At 38.0% G+C, this 14,326-nt stretch overlaps 1 protein-coding gene across 2 annotated transcripts in view; it reads right to left on the minus strand.

Annotated features, from left to right (window-relative positions):
* The window catches only part of IL12RB2 (interleukin 12 receptor subunit beta 2), an 81,587-nt gene that overhangs the window by 47,009 nt on the left and 20,252 nt on the right, over nucleotides 1–14,326 (minus strand). For both annotated transcript variants that reach the window (XM_077120651.1, XM_077120650.1), the window contains 2 exons: nucleotides 13,514–13,664; nucleotides 754–833 (listed from right to left, as the gene is read on the minus strand). In XM_077120651.1, coding sequence (XP_076976766.1) covers nucleotides 754–833; nucleotides 13,514–13,664 — 231 coding nt within the window. The remainder of the gene's footprint in view (nucleotides 1–753; nucleotides 834–13,513; nucleotides 13,665–14,326) is intronic.

Below are 14,326 nucleotides of genomic sequence, written 5' to 3' on the forward strand. Positions count from 1 at the left end.
GATCTTTTGATTAAGTTGTTTCCATGGAGATGTGTGTCCACTCATTCAAAGTAGGGTTGCTTACTGGAGCCTTTAAGAGGGAAACATTTTGGAAAAAGCTTCCGTGTTGACAGACCCACACAGCCTTTGGAGACCTTTGGAGATGAAGAAAGAAAATGCCCCAGGGGAAGCTGTTTGAAATCAGAAGCCACAGACCCAACAGATGCCAACCATGGGCCATCCCAGCTAACAGAGGTGTCCCGGACCCATCAACCTTTCTTGAGTCAAGGTATCTTTCTCTGGATGCCTTAGTTTAGACATTTTAATGGCCTTAGAACTGTAAACTTGTAACTTAATAAATGCCCCTTTTAAAAGTCATTCTGTTTCTGGTACAGTGCATTCCGGCAGCTTTAGCAAACTAAAACAGGGAGACAGGAAGTGGCTAGAAGGGAGGATAAGAGTCAAAAAAGATGATGTAGTTGGAGTTAGAGGGTGGCAATGCCTGGGGGTAGGAAAGGGCCTTGACTGACTGGGGGTGGGATGAGGAAAGGGTGTGGTTGTGCAGGGCAAGTAACATGGAGCTCTGCCCTTATCTGGTAAAGGCAAATGACACCAAATCATGTACCATAAGGATATGTCTGAGAAAATGAGCTCCAACGAAGTCACTGAAGCCTCCTACCAAAGTCACTATGGAAATGGAAGGTCTTTTTCTGCCTTGAAATTCCTCATTCAAATATATGACTCTCTTGAGTTTTAAATTGTCTGAAAACTTACCTTCCAGAAAAGAGAAATCTGTTGTCTCTGGTAGTCAATGTGCTGTTTCAGGTACCAGACATCTAACATGCCAGTGGGCTCTGTTTTGAAGTGGGAAAAACATATTTTTCATATATATGTACATATGCAATATAAAACACTATTATCTAAACATCAATTGTTTATTCAATAAATTATTCTGGGAAAGTAGGATAATAGGGTAATTTTAATTTCCTTTGTAGCCCTGTATTTTCCTTTTTCTTTTGTTTAACAATAAACTTGTATCTCCTTGGCCATAAAAGTGAGAAAATGCAAGATTAACTTTTAAAAAATGTTTTAAAAAATGAGGAAGAGGAAACAGATTTTACCTTACTCTTAAAACACGTATTAATAAAATAACTCAGAGAAAATACGTGCGCTTATTTATCTTATTGGAATGGAGAAAGAATTCTCAAAAGAAAAGTAAAGACATAAATCAAAAGGAAGAACATTTTTTCATCTTAAAAACATGCGAAATACAAATACGAATGGTCAAACTTGTGTTCAGCTCCTTTCTTGAACTTACCATCCTGTAGTATAATTATTTGGTTTTATGATAAGACAGGAACTCCCTAAATGCAAGGCCTGTCTTATTCATTTTAATATTCTCTACCTAGCACAGAACTTGGAATGTCATTGGCTGCCCATAAGTGTTTGTTAAATGATGAATGAACAGATGAACAAGTCAGGAAATACCTATTTGAGGCTGAAACACAGACTGAACTTTTAGAATAAATGTCAATCTATAGGACAATGGTAAAAGTGGCACCATTTAATTAAAAAAGAGAATTAATAATAAACTCCTGTGTGTGTGTATGAGTGCGTGCATTTGTAAAGCAATTTTATTTTCCCCACTATCAATCACAGACATTTGTTTTGATTCAAAGGCAGAATCAATAGAAGCAACCACTGAAAACAGGCTTTAGCTGCACCAACTCAGCTGCCAAAACAGTGAAACTTGGAGTGTATTCCAGGTAAAGCTATACTGAGATTCCTTCTGGAGTAACAAGTTCCATTTAACCAGATGGAAATTTCCAGAAAAGAAAGTCCTCTCCTGGCTAACAGAAGATGAGAAAAGAGAAAAAGTGAAAGGAGGAAAACTAACAAGTGCTGAGCACAGGCTGTGGGCAGGCCCGGTGTGAGAACATTCACAAGTGCCACCGTGTTTCCTCCTCACACCCCAGGAAGTAACTTTACTGCAGTGGTTAAAGGGTGAGCTTCAGAGCTGTCCACCTAAGGGCAAACCCTGTGTGGTGGTTTGCCATGGTATGTACCCCGGAAAAACATGTTCTCAAACTTAATCCATTCCTGAGGGTGTAAACCCCTTGTGAGTAAGACTTTTTGATGAGGTTAATTCAGATAAGGTATGTACCACCTTAATCAGGATGGGTCTTGATTCCTATTACTGGAGTCCTTTTGTAAAAGAATGAAATTCAGGTAAGAGAGCAAAGCCACGGAGGCTAAACAGCAGTGGAACCCAGAAGAGAATGGAGAGATCAGGAGGTGCCGCCATGTGCATTTTCATATGACAAGCTAAGGGCCAAGGAGTGCCAGCAGCCAGCCCCAGAACGTGGCAGTCTTCTGGGAGAAAAGCATCGCCTTGATGATACCTTCATTTGGACTCTTTTCCTGACCTTAAAACTGCGAATACATTGCCATTGGTTATGCCAAACCATGGTATGGTTTTACCTTGAGCAACCCAGGAGAATAAAATATCCTGGCTTTGCAATCTTGAGGAAATGTTAATTGTGGGCTCAACCAGTTTGCTCGCCTGACAAATGAGGATAACAATATCATGTCGGGCTGTAGTAAGAATTTAAGTGAGTAGAACAGTGCCTGACACAAGGTAAGCACTCAGTAAATGTATCTATTGTTGCTTTCTTCATTTGAAACTAAGGTGCTAAGAGGTTAGGGAACTTGTTCAAGGCCCCAGACTAGTCAGCATGGATGCCAGGCTTTGCACACAGGTCTGTGCTAGCCCCTAGACCATACTCTTTGTTCAGTACCAAGAAACTGCCTGGCCGTAAGCGAGCTTATGATTTCTCTGTAATATGTCCATTCTCCATCATGTGCATCTCTTCCTATTCTACTCTTTTCCTTCATCACTTCCTCTTCCTACCTTCTCTTTTTGTGTTTTCTAAACACCCATGTCTTTTCTTTCCAAAAGCCTTCTTTTCATCTCCCTCTCTTCTGAGCAGTGGTAGTATTTACTCTTTTGGCAAGGAATTAGGGTAGAAGAAATGCTTACATAAGACATCCTGAAAACATTTCAAAACTTTTAGGACCATGAAAAATGACCCAGGAATCAAACCAGTGACTTCTTTTTCCTAGCTCAGATGCAAAAATGAAGAAAGCATAAGCCACAGAGGGAAATGGGGAGCTGACCTCTATTCACCATCTATTATTGCCAGTTAATATTTGGGCACTTTATATACATTCTGTCATTTAATTTGCACACAATGCAGGGGGTGCGTGTGATAACACTTGCTTTACCACTAAGGATAAAGAGGCTGACAAAGGTTAAATGATTTACAAAGACTGGTAAATGGTACAGCTCAGAGCTGAGCCCAGGTCTCACTGTCTCCAGAGATCCTAATCTCCAGGAATCTTAATTCCATGTGAGATTGCTATATTGAGCAAAGATCTAAACATACCACAAAGTAGGTAATCCAGATATTGAGCACATAATCAGAATTTGAAAACTTGGGTGTGCTCAGTCCCAAAGCCAGTTAACTTGTTCTACAGCACACAATATCTTCAGTTAATTACAGTTTAGTAAGAAACTTAAAAAGATCATTCATGAAAGACCCTCAGCCTAACAGTTCATCGCAGAGCTAAGAATCGAATTCTAAAAACTTACTCTCTTTGGGGGATGAATCGCAAGTGAAACTAAAGTTTTAATGGTATTCACCTGCAGCGTGAACCCTACGGGAGAGAAATTATCAGTTGAATCTGCAAGGGTTTCGAAGTGTAAAACTTTGTGTCGAGGGGTGTCAAGCCACAGCTGCTTAAAGCAACCTTCGTGCTAAAATTGAAGAGAATCTTGGAGATTCAACGTCACAAAAATCACTTAAAGTTCTGTCCTCAGTCTCTAACTAAAGAGAGAGAGAACTGCCATCTTACAGGCATGTGAGAAAGAGATGGTCAAAGGTCAGAAAGCTCAAACAATTTCAAAACAAATGGATACAAATGATTAAAAGTACAAATATGAGACATGGAAGTCAAATCTCCTGAGATGAAACTGTCTCCATTTGAAGGACAAAAGAGTAAGAAACCATCAATATGAAAAAAAGAGGAAGACCTGAATTAAGCAGGAAATTGGCTTAAATGACCGGCAGCGCTCTTTCAAGCGTAAGATCCTGTGATTCTTTGGAACAGTCTGTTGTTCAACAAATTGGAGCCAAGCTATTTGTTACTTTTGAAAAACAGCATCACATCTAACGCTAGAGGCAAATACTGGGTTCTGAATAACAGCACCTGAATCTCAGGGTAGAAAACAATCCTTCCACCATTACCGGCAACCTTGGAAATTTTAGCATGCACTAGAGAGAAGTGTAAAGATCTCCAAAGACAGTGAATGGAAGATTTAACAAAAAGTAAATACAGAAAAGGCATATCTGGAGAGGTTTTAAGTAGCGGACAAACGAAATACACAGGAATTGTTTGATTGGTTGATGTCCACTCTTAGGGCTGTAATATGTATCTAAAATTTAGTTTCAAATAACACAATTCAAATAGTCTTACAAGACCTTATATGATTTAAAAGTTTTTGTAGGTAGGGTCGTGTCTGCAGTAATTATTGCCTGCTATGCCTCCTTGTTAAGTTCTATATGGACTCTTGCTAGTGCCCCATAACTCTGCCTGCTTCAGAAGAACTTCTTGAAAGGAGCTGTCATTTGTCATTATTTCCATCCATTCACCTCACACTAGTTGAGCCGGTTCCACAGATCCCTCATTCCACTGACACACTCCTTTTGGTTATCAATGAACTCCATGTTGTCAAATCTAATGGTCTTTTCTCTGTTCTTTTATTTGACTTCTCAGCATGCTTAGCATGGCTGAGACCTCCCTTTACTTGCTTTTAGAAACATAACCTTTTTTTTTTATTGTATCACATAACATATATACAGAGTAAAGAAAGAAAAAAGCAATAGTCTTCAAGGTACTCTTCAACAAGTAGTTACAGGACAGATTCCAGAGTTTGTCATGGGCTACCATATCATCATCTCAGGTTTCCCCTTCTAGCTGCTCCAGAACATTGGAAGCTAGATGGAATAAATATTTTTTATCATCACAATCGATCTTTTTTTCTTTTTCGTGAAAAATAGCATATATACAAAAAAGCAATAGTGCAACAATTAGTTGTAGAATAGCTTTCAGAGTTTGGTATGGGTTACAATTCCATAAATTCAGGTTTTACTTCTAGCTGCTCTAAGATAGTGAAGGAAATATTAATATAATGATTCAGCAATCATACTCATTTATTAAACCTTACCTTTTCTGTATAACTCCACTTTGATCTTTCTATCCCATTCTTTAGGGTCATTTGGGTTATGCCCATTCTAACTTTTTCATGTTGGAAGGGGCTGTCAATGACATGGGGTAGGGGGATGGAACTAGTTGATGTTCTGGAGAGGCTGGGTCCTCTAAGTTTCAGGATTTATCTGGTCCAGGGACCCATCTGGAGGTTGTACGTTTATGTAAAGTTACTCTAGTGCATGGAACCTTTTAGAAACATAACCTTTTAACACCCAGATCATAAGTGAAAAGGTTGCCTTTTGATAGAAGTGGGGATGTACCATCCATACTAAAATCAAAAGAGACACTGTGTTTGAGTTCTGATGGGAAAAAAGTGTGTTGCAGATTATACATAGGATGTAATTTTTATAAAGCTCAAAATCAAGCTTTTTTTTTGAGAGAGAGAGAGTTTAGAGACATATATTTATGAAAATAAAGAAAAATGGTGATGATAATAAACACAAATTCAGAATACTGGCTACCTCTGGGGGCGGCGGGGGCATGACAGGGTAGGAATCTATTGGCTACGTTACAGTATTTAAGTTGAGTTGTGGGTTTGTAAATGTTCATTTTGTTGTTAAACTTTATAATTAAAAAGTAACTAATTATTGAACTAGGATGGTCACAGTGGCACTGGAGAGAAGTGAACAGATTTTGAATATGTTTAGGAGAGAGAGGCTGTTGTTGATCTGAGAAGAAAGGAGAAATTATAAATAATTTCTAGATTTTTGGCTTGAGTAAGATAGGAAGATGGTGATGTCATTTACTGAAATAGGGAAGACTGAAGCAGAAACATGTTGGAAGCGTTTTGCTTTGGAGAAAAAGAAATGTTTTTGTTTAACGCCTGTTGACATCTGAGTGAAGATATCAGAGAGGCAGCTGGAACACAAATCTGAAGTTCTAGAGAGAGGCCAGGGCTGAAACTACACATATGGCCTTAGAGCCATGGGGCTAGATGAGGTCATCTGGGAAAAGAAAGGACCCAATGTAAAGCTTTAAGGCATCCAACCTTTAAAGATTGAGAAGAGAAAGATGGTTGCCAACGAAATCAAGAAGTATTGGTTATCCAAGTAAAACGAAAATCGGAATGCAAGATTTCACGTAAGTTAAGAGAATCAAATACTTCAAGGAGGAACTAGCTGCCTTCTCCTAGGGCAGTGACTCTGGTGGCCTATGCTCCTGGGAAGGAAGGGGACCCTTTGGACTTTGCATTTCATCTTGGTGTCACCTCCCCCAAGAATCTTTTTTTGACCTTCCAAGGTATACTATAAGCCTTGAGTCTGAGGACGTGATGAGTTTTCATGTATGTATAGTTCCTGATACATACATTGCTCACAGGTCATCCAGAGAACCATATTTCTTGCTGTTCAGAAGAACTCATGGAATGCATGTCCTCCAACTGGCGTGCCCAGTATTGTGTCAAATGACAGAGCCCAGGCATTTACAGTACTTTCAGGGTAGGTATTCGGCTTAGAGGAGAATGAAAGAAGGAAAAAAGGGGAAAGCTGCTGTCACTGGTCACAAACATAACATTTTCCCTCTACCGAAAATGTTTACACGTAAGCCCCTTTAGAAGGGTTAAGTGCCACTCATTCTCATTTCCTTACGCCTTAGGCAAGGAGTCTTAAGTACGCTGATTTCAAGTTTAGCTAGTTTAGATGTCAGCATACTCTTGTCCACAGGTCAAATATGTCTTTCTTTCTTTTTTTCTATAGCCCATGTATAAATATTGCTTTTTATATTTTTAAATGGCTGTAAAAAAATCAAAAGAAGAATGATTTTTTGTGATACATGAAAACTATATGAAATAAAAATTCCTGTGTCCATAAATAAAGTTTCAGTGGAACACACAGCCACACCTATTGTTTATATATTGTCTGTGGCTGCTTTCATCCTACAACAAAACATTTTAGTAGATGTGACAAGAGATTGTTTGGTCTGAAAAGCCTAAAATATTTACTATCTGGACCTTTACGAAAATATTTGCCCTGAGCTAGACTATTATGGGATGTTTAATAACCAAGATAGCAAAATCACTTTTAGTATTTGATTATTCACACCTAAACTATCTTGGCAATATTTAAAAATTACAAAGAAAAGAATGAATGAATGAATGAGCTGCCTAGCTTCTCAGTGTGGAAAGGGGTGGCCAGAGCTGGTAACCCACATTTTCTCCCTCTTTGGGGATCTCTCACCATCACCCGAGTCCCTGTGAGATGGGAAAGGGGCTTCTCCTTTAACACTCTGGCCCAAATATGAACATGCAACGCTTCCTTTATTCATTGCGCAGAGTAGCGCTGAACAAGACCAAAACCTTTAAACAAGGCTTTTAAGAATGGTGAATGAATGGACAGAAACAGGTAACCGATAAGATAGGCCTAAGAACGGCTCATTCTTTCTTTTTTCTTTTTTTTTGAGTCTTCTTTTCTAAGCAGTAAGGGACCACCTTCTCCAACCACCTGGAACTATTCTCAGGCAATAGACTGTGTGAAATCCAATCTCCAGGACGTTTTCCCACGAGAAACAAAATGTGGTTGATGGCGTCCCGGTACAAGACCCGCCTTAGATGACTGACTAATTGTAGGACTGTCCTAAACACAGGAAGTGGCTTCTGTCCTCCTAGCCCTGGCTTAGTGGTCCTTTAGAAAGCATTTCTCATGGAGGACTATGGCAGGAGTCAAAGTTAATGCCATAGAAAAGGACCACATGGAGCAAACAATGTCCTCATACACTGCTGAAATGATGTAAATAACTAAGCCTTAGGCTACAAGGAGAAATTAAATTCCTCTCAGTATTGAGTAGCAAAGACTGCAAAGAAAGAGCCCTCTCATAAAATCACTCATAGTTTTAGAGAGGAACTAAAAAAAGCTTACTATTAATTTTTTTAAATGCCAAATTATGTTTGAGCACACACTCACAGGGCAAAAAGGAAGACGTGCTAACAAAAAAACTTCACACATTTTTCGGTTTACATCAACTGGTATTTCATGAAGAAACTGGTGACAGAAGCAGTGGTAAGGGTGAAAACCACGCTGCTGAGAGGAAGAGAAAAGAGATCCTAGAACAACCCACAGGAAGATCAAACACAAAGGGAGATTCAGACAATGAAAGGAAGCCAACGGAACTTGGTAAATATGGTATATCTCCAGGTTTGGGTTTCTCTCTTTATGAATTACTCTGAATTAGCAATTACTCTGAATTAGCCAGCTTCAAGAGTCCATTCACAACCACCCACACGCAGAAATGAGCTGCTGTACTCATTGCTATGATGTGGCTTATTTTATGAAATACGAAAAAGTAACAGTTCTGCCTCAAAGGATTTTAAATAAAACAGACAAACACTTAAAAAAATAAGACAAAATCTTTTTCACATCTCTAAATAGGTCATTATCTCATTTGAGAATGACAAGATTTCACAAGCCTAGAGTTTCCCTAGTTTATAGCTTAGCCTAATGTGATATAACTCAAATATTTCTCAGTTTACTTATTACCTTGGACTTAGACATAAAATATGACCCATTTTCAATAATTTTATCTGTATTCAGTATAAGCAAAATCTAATCCATGAGTTGTTTTTTTTTTAATATAGTACTTTATGTATTACAATAAGAATAATAATAATAAGCTCTGGATTATAAAAATGACAAGCATTTAAACAGACAGCAAGCAGCTCAGCATTATTACCATTAATTTTTATTTTTTTTAATTTTTGGCACAGGCAGGTTCCAGGAATTGAAACCAGGTCTCCAACATGGCAGGCGAAAATTCTGCCACTGAGCCACCACACCACCCGGCTCAATATTATTTTAAGTGATTTTTATTTAAAAATGAGAGGAAATAAATTATGATTTATTGAGCTAACTCACTTTAAAAAATTATTTTAAAAAATAGAGAAATGCAATTAATATAAGAAGGAAGAAAGAATATAAAATTATTTACAATTTATATATTAGATATAATATTGTCAATAGGCCCCGTAGGCCTTCGAGTATCACTGAAGTATCAATGATGAGTGTCAGTTGTCAAAAACCATTAGTGGGGTGGGCCACGGTGGCTCAGCAGGCAAGAATGCTCACCTGCCATGCCAGAGGACCCGGGTGCGATTCCCAGTGCCTGCCCATGTAAAAACTAAATAAATAAATAACCATTAGTGGCTCATAGAAAATGAGTGTAACTTAATTATGAGACTATTTTACACGCACATATGTCCTTAAGTCTCTCAAATAAGAACACTGATTTTTTTCACGTTAATACTAGAAAAATTCTAGATAATAAGGCAGTGGATTATATGTCAATAATTTTTCTTCTGTTCTAAATTTATACAAATTATGGAAAGTTCTATACTCTGTCACTAATTGAGTGCTTCAGAAAACTTGTCAGGTGGCTATTTCTTGTGTCTTCAAAGATTTGTTAAGATTAGTGTAAAGTTTACATATGCACTACTGCTTCAATAAAATGTTTCATTATACTTCAGTGAAATTGATTTCCCAATGATTGCCAAAAAGAAAAGTCCATTAACCTGAAAAACATATTTATTATCCTTTCATAGTTATGGATAGCCTGGCAATGTTTGTCTGAGCAGTGAATTTGAAAGGCTTGAAGTATGATGCTAAAATATTTAGTGGAGAGCAGACTGCTGGCTATTAAATTTTATTTTGAAGTAATATGTCTCCAGAGCCTACTTTCTTTCAAGATCTTAGTATAAGCCATATTAAATTTTTTATAGAGTCACATTAATTTTCACAGAAACGAAAAGAAAAAATACATCAGGGTTTAAATATGAAGGAATGAGATTAATTACCATTTATGGCTTTGCAGAATAGAAGAGAGTTACTGAGATAATAAGAGAAAACAGAGATAAGAAATAGAACTAAATACTGCTGAGGCATCAGCCTATAACCAACATGACTTGACAAACAGGAATAGGACTTACCTAATGTTAAAAATTTCCTAGCCATATAAACATATCTTCTCAGGCAGTTCCAGTACTTAAGTTAATGTCAAAATTAACTTGTTAATTAATACAATCATACCTTTTTATTAGGTGCCAGTAACTTAGAGATTCTATTCCAAGGACATCCTTACAAGCAAATGTAAAACTAAAACCTAGCTCTACAAAGACCCCCCAAATTTAAACACTCCAGTATGCTACAAATAAGATAAGAACTTGGAATAGTAATATAATGGAATATAAGATGGCCCACAAAATATGTCTACCTCATGCTGTAATTACTTTTTACTCAACTTAGAGTCTAAGACCCAGCAATTAAAAATTACTCATTTGCTCACATATCCTCTTTCCACCATTTTCAACCTGGCCAAACAACAAATTTGGTTAAAGTCAATTGCCAACTTCATACCATCACACAAAAAGCTTCTAAGAAGAAATACACATAACCATGATGTTTAACATGTGGTCAAAAATCTCAAGTGGGCACTCTAAGCTGCCTGGCAACTTAGCCCTACTTCTCTATTGTATTTGATATCCTACTCTTTCAGTAAAACCTTCCCCTTGAATCTTCTATACTCTTGAATGCTTATGATTTTGTCTCATATTTATGAAGAAAGTAGATACAATCAGAAAGAAACTTCCTCAATCCCAAACAGACCAAATAAATTTTCTGTCTTCCTTCCTGGCTCTGTGGATGCCTTGTCCCTGCTCCTAAAAAGGCCAACCTCTTCACTTGTGCTCTGGTTCCATCACCACTAGCCTCCTCAAGGAACTTGCTTCTACCATATAATTTATGCTTCTCTGTCTCTACTGAGTAATCTTTCTTTAGCATACAAACTCCAGAATCTTAAAGTATTAAAGACCAAAGCAAAACCCTCCTTTGACCTTGTGTCCTCCTCCAGCTATCTCATTTTTCTCCTTCCATTCAAAGCAAAACTTCATGAAAAAGTTGTCTATCATTACTGTCTCCTCTTGCTCCCATTACCTGCTTCTCAGCCCACTCAGAGGAGCCTCTGCCTCAGTTCTCCATGAGAACCTTCTGGCCCATATCATGTTGCACACTCCATGGATTATTTCTGTCATCTTCCTTGACTTCTCAACAACATCAAACATATTTGGCCACTCTCTGCTGCTTGAATGCTTTCTTCTCTTGGCTTCCATGACACCACCCTCTCCTAGTTTTCATTCTACCTCACTGACTATTTCTTCAGTCTCCTTTGCTAGCCCCCATCTGTTTAGCCCCAGTTCTAAAGGTGATAGGACCCTAGGGACTCCTCCTTTTCTCCAGGTACACATCCTTTCTAGGAGTCCCACTGCCTTAAGTATACCATCTCTTCATGTTGATGACTCCCGAAAGTGTATTTCCAGCCCAAATCTTCCCTAGAACTGCATGCTTAACAGTTCTTCCTGGAACTATCTCCACAAGACTTACACAGAATTCTCGATCTGTCTTCCCCAATGAGAAATCTGCTCATTCCTCAATCTTTCCCGTTTCAAGAAAAGTCCCCACCATACATTCAGTTGCTTAGACAAAGATCTAGGAACTATCATTTATTTTCTTCTCTAATTTTCTTTCTCTAATCTGCCATATCACATCCTTCAGTAAGTTCTGTTAACTCTATCCCAAGCATATCTCCATTTCGTTAATTTCTCTCCATCTCTACCACTCCACTACTACCATCTGGGTCCAAGTCACCTGTATCTCTCACCTGAAAAACGCAATGTTCTTATTTAAAATGTGAATTCTCAGAGTCTACTTTCCTCCAAGCCACAGTATGGCTCATCCTGCTTTTACTCCTGCCCGTCCGCCCACCCCCCCCCCCCCCCCAACCTCCTACAATCTGTTCTCCACCTAGCAGCCAGGGTAAGTTCTCATCGGCTCGAGTCAAATTAAAACTCACCAATAGCTTCCTATTAGATGTAGGGGGAAAATCCAGACTTCTTATTCTGATTTTTAAAATCCTTTACGATATGGCCCCTGCCTATTATCATCTTTCGTGTCATCCTGTTTCTCTCTTTGTACTTACTCTTCCCCCAGATCTTGACCTGAGTGGCTTCCCCCAGCCCTACATTAAAATTCAGTTCTAATGTCACCTGATCAGAGAGCCCTTCCTTGATTTCCTAATAAAGAATATCCATTCCATTGGTGTAGCATAGTCTTATTATAATTTTCTGAATAGCACCTACAGATATCTATTTTATGTGTTTGCTTGCTTTTTTTTGTTATAATTTATCTTACCTAACTGGAATGTAAGCTCCGTGAGGTCAAGAATTTTTACTTTCTTTTTCTTATACTCCCAACACTTAATGTTCTGGTTGTGTGCTCCTACACGACAGGGGCTCAGATATTTACTGAAATGAATGAAATGACATATTTGTGGTCTATCCTGGTCATTTGAAGAGACTATATAAAATAATCTAAAATAAAATAAAACAAAGAGCACGAAAAGACAGATAATTATTGATTACTATGTAAAAAATGTCTCATTAATGAGAAGAAGTAGAAGTGATGGTGTGACAAAAATAACCGGAGTTAGCTCTAAGTCCTCACCCCATCACTTATTACCTGTTTAACCTTAGGCAAGTACTTTAAGCTATCTGAGCTCAATTTCCTTACTTGCCAACTGAGTGTTATGAGTTGACCTCTGTCCCCCCAAAAGGTATACTGAAATCCTATCTTCTAGAATCTCACTTGAAAATAGGGTCAATGAAGATGTATTCAAATAGAGTGGAGCGTAACCTAATATGAGTAGTGGCCTTACAAGAAGAAGAAGAGACACAGGGAAAAAGCCCAGGTGAAGATGGAGTCAGAGATTGGAGTGATGCATTGACAAGCCAAGGAACTCCAAGGAATGCCGGTGAACAGTAGAAGTTAGAAAGGGCAGGGAAAGATTCTCCCTACAGGTTTTGGAGGGCACATGACCCTGCTGTCACCTTGATTTCAGACTTCCAGCCTAAAGAACTGTGAGACAATGAATTTCTGTTGTTTTAAGCCTTCTAGCTCGTGTACTTTATAATGGCAGCCTCAGGAAACCATACCATTCTTGCAAGGTAATCATTGAGAATGATAAATAATTTATTCAACAAAATTGACTATCATTTATGGTATCACTGGTAATCTAAATAACAAAAACCATTTCACCAACTATCTTTAGTCCCTCCCGAACTCTAGCTAATGAGAAAAAGAATCCTTAGTTCTTCTTCAAGCCACTCTTTCTTCCTCTCCCCCCCCCCACTTTCTTTTTGTCCTGTCCCTCTTTTTTTGACACATACCTCCTTCTGGTGTTTGTATCCTCAATGATTCACTCCAATCACTCCAACTTCCTTTATAAAGATGTAGTTTAGAGGAAATCTGAAATTCATATTCTGTAAATGGTTTCAGATCAAGCAAATCATGTCTCCCTTTGGCATTTGTAACATTCACCTAGAATCAGAGAAGATTTTTTTAAAAACTATTTTTTATTATATACTATAACATATATATACAAAGCAGAGAAAGGAAAAAAAAGCAACAGTTTTCAAAGCACTCTTCAACAAGTAGTTATAGGACAGATCCCAGAGTTTGTCATGGGCTACTACCCCATCCTCTCAGATTTTTCCTTCTAGCTGCTCCAGAATATAGGAGGCTAGAAGGAATAAATATTTTTTTTATCATTACAATCAACTTTTTTCTCTTTTTTGTGAAAAATAATATATATACAAAAAAGAAATAAATTTCAAAGCACAATAAATACAACAATTATTTGTAGAGAAGCTTTCAGAGTTTGGTGTGGATTACAATTCCATAGTTTCAGATTTTTACTTCTAGCTGCTCTAAGATACTGGTGACTAAAAGAAATATCACTATAATGATTCAGCAATCATATTCATTTGTTAAATCCTGCCTTTTCTGTGTAACTCCACCATCACCTTTGATCTTTCTATCCCTCTCTTTAGGGGTATTTGGGCTGTGGTCATTCTAACTTTTTCATGTTGGAAGGGGCTGTTAATAATACGGGAAGGGGGATGGAACTAGCTGATGCTCTGGAGAGGCTGGGCCCTTTAAAAAGTTTCAGGACTTATCTGGTTCAGGGACCCACCTGGAGA

Source organism: Tamandua tetradactyla, chromosome 11 (genome assembly GCF_023851605.1).
Source record: "Tamandua tetradactyla isolate mTamTet1 chromosome 11, mTamTet1.pri, whole genome shotgun sequence".
In the NCBI taxonomy this organism is placed as follows: domain Eukaryota; kingdom Metazoa; phylum Chordata; class Mammalia; order Pilosa; family Myrmecophagidae; genus Tamandua; species Tamandua tetradactyla.